Below are 2,981 nucleotides of genomic sequence, written 5' to 3'. Positions count from 1 at the left end.
AATATTTTATATAGCTAAAAAAGTGACCATTTATTTTCGTATAGTCTATATTAGTATATGATTATTGTGATTATTTTTTGAATTTTTAAATGTTGTCAAAATTTATTTTTTGCCTATATTAATGTTTTTTCAAAAGATTAATTAAATTTATATTCTTTTGTTTTAAAATATATAACAATGATAATTAGAAATCAGTTTCCATTAATGACACATACAGCAAAAGCATTAAGATATTGCTACTTGGAGATTATGAGAGAAGAGAGAGAGAGAGAGTCTAATATATAATGTGTCTCTCTTATTTTCGGATCTAGAGGCATTCAATTTTAGATCTGAAGCTAGAGCCATAGCACCATATATTATACACAAGGAAATTGCTCAAAGTATATAGTATACACAAAACAAGCAAAAAAATGCATTCAAATAATTCGTCATCAGCTGAAAAGTCCTTTAGAATAAAGCATGATGAAAGGTTCTTCTCAAAGCTTATGGCCAAAGAAGAAGGTTCTTCATCAAGAATTTTCTACTATGGAGAAAAATCAGTGGCTTCAGTTCCATTCACGTGGGAGGCACAACCTGGAACACCTAAACACCCTTTGTCTGATTCTTCTTTGTTGCCACCACTTACACCTCCACCCTCTTTTTATTCCAATAATACCCCTACTAGTGGCAAGAAGAAGAGGAGGAGCTACTACTCATCAAAGAGGGTCAATGATGTCATTTCAACTATTTGGTTAAGACTATCATCAAGTAAGAAAGCTCATCATGTGTCACCATCTTCATCTTGGTCACCATCATCTTCTTCTTCATTGTCTTCTTCTTCTTGGTCATTTGCATATAATAATTATAATTCATCATCTTCCCCTTCATTTTCCATGAGAGAAAATCATAATAATCATGGTAATAATGAGGGAATTAGTAGCGTCTCCTTCTCACACTCATCATCATCATCAAGGTCTATTCCTACTGCTACTATTAAATCTTCTTCTACTTTGAAGCATAATAAATGTGCACGTGGTGGTTTTCTTATTAGAGGGTGCTACGCTTTTTGGAACATGAAGAATGCAACTACCGTGTAAGCTAAGATGTTTTAGCTACTTAATTAATTAACTAGCTTGATTTGGATCTCTACATCTTGTAGACATATATAATGTTTCAAAATTTAGTATTTTGGAACATGTAATTGTGAATGGGACCACAAGATTTGTTACACAACAAGTGCTAATTAAGGACCATGTTGTTGTTGGTGTTATTTCTCATGTATATGCTTCAATTTAATTTACATTTTTAACTAGCAGTTTTAATTTATCATATGTGCCTTCTGTCATATTATTTAATGAGGAATGCTAGGCCTAACAATTTTTGTGATTTGTAGCCATCAAATAACCATCAATAATGATTTTAATGGTATGAGAATGGTGTGAGATTTCATCCAATAGTTCAATTTTTTTTGCTGACCAGAATTTAACAAAGTTGCTAGTCCTTAGATTTTTCCTTATTTAATTTATATTGATATGACTCATTATTCAAAAATTTATGCAAATTATACATGACATTTTTATTTTTGTGAAACTCTAATAATGTAATATATTTCAATATTAAAATGATTGTCTTTTGCTGTGACTCAGCAAGCTTTATTAATATAATTACTGGAAGTGAATTTATACAAGTTAAGTTGACGTGAACTAATTAATTACTGAATTGAGTGTATTATTATAGTTTAGATGGTCTAACTGTCTAAGTGCAAATTACGGAATTGTTAGGAAGACGATGTAGGCTTAAATTAAATACAAGAACCAATGCAAATCTCACATGTAACACCAGTTTTCGGAGATTAATATACAAATAAAGGCATGCGAATGAAACTTCCTGTCTCCTAGCACCGTCATAATGTTACTATTTAGGATTCCATTGTGTGAAACTAATGCTGGTTACTTATTTATTAGTTGACTCATCTAGTCTATTTTAATTTTTTGTTTTATATGATGCTAGTCAATAGTTATCTTATTCTCATATATTATATATTATATGTTATATTGTTTAAAGACAATATATATGGGGGTTACCAAGTAAAATGCTCTCGAAAGATTATATATTTGTTAATTTAATTTTTGAAAAATATATTTATCAAACTTTTTCATTAGGATCCAAAATTATATTGTCTCCAGTAATAATCTGATGTAACGTGTATTTTAATTTGTTGTCCTGTCTTTTGTAAGATTGAGCTATGCTATCAATGAACTATCAGAAAAGGGTTGGCAACAGGAAGAGACACAAGAATTTATTAACATAAACATTTAAGAATTGATTATTGTGAACTATAAAAAGATCAATCGTATGGCTAGAATTTAAGCAAATCACAAAATACTAAGGTATATATCTAATCATGTTTTAGATTATTAAGTTAACCAATATAATCATTCACATACATAATCAGTTCTTAAGTAAATTTTAGTCACATAAGTTAGTTCTTAATAAATTTTAATCACTCTCAGTTCCAAACTTTTATTTTGTTTGACAAATTAGTTTCCATATAAAATTGTTCGTTTAAACACAGAGAATAATCTTAAAATTTTAAAAATTTTTAGAAACTATTACTATGTCTTTGTTAATTTGAGTAATTATTTTTTGAATTAAGTACTTTTTTTCGTCTCTAAAGTGTGAGACCAAAATCAAAATCGTCTCCGACTTTTTTCTGTTATTAAATTCATCATCAACATTACAAAACATTATAAAATCGTCCTTTTGAACATAATAATTTTTGAAATGACACAAATACTACCCTTTTTCTATTATTACTAATTACCCTAGTCCCACCTACCCATTGCCCCCAACCCTTTTCACTGCACCTAAAATAGACAAATTGAAACGAAAAATAGGAACAAAAGAGGGAGAAAAAAAGAAAAAAAAAGGAAGAAGAGGGAAGCAATGGCGGAGAAGAGGGCAGCCTTCTACGGCAAGAAAACGTCAGCAGTTGCTTCGTC

At 29.7% G+C, this 2,981-nt stretch overlaps 1 protein-coding gene across 1 annotated transcript; it reads left to right on the top strand.

Annotated features, from left to right (window-relative positions):
- On the top strand, nt 219–1,353 carry LOC107621666. The gene has a single exon (XM_016323690.2). The coding sequence runs from the start codon at nt 411–413 to the stop codon at nt 1,074–1,076; it is 666 nt and encodes a 221-aa protein (XP_016179176.1). The 5' UTR covers nt 219–410; the 3' UTR covers nt 1,077–1,353.

This window comes from Arachis ipaensis, chromosome B10 (assembly GCF_000816755.2).
Source record: "Arachis ipaensis cultivar K30076 chromosome B10, Araip1.1, whole genome shotgun sequence".
In the NCBI taxonomy this organism is placed as follows: Eukaryota; Viridiplantae; Streptophyta; class Magnoliopsida; order Fabales; family Fabaceae; genus Arachis; species Arachis ipaensis.
This window is presented reverse-complemented; position numbering and strand designations above follow the sequence as displayed.

What these genes read in the sequence shown, in the direction of transcription:
- LOC107621666 (XM_016323690.2), top strand. Translation starts at nt 411, where the DNA reads ATGCATTCAAATAATTCGTCATCAGCTGAAAAGTCCTTTAGAATAAAG.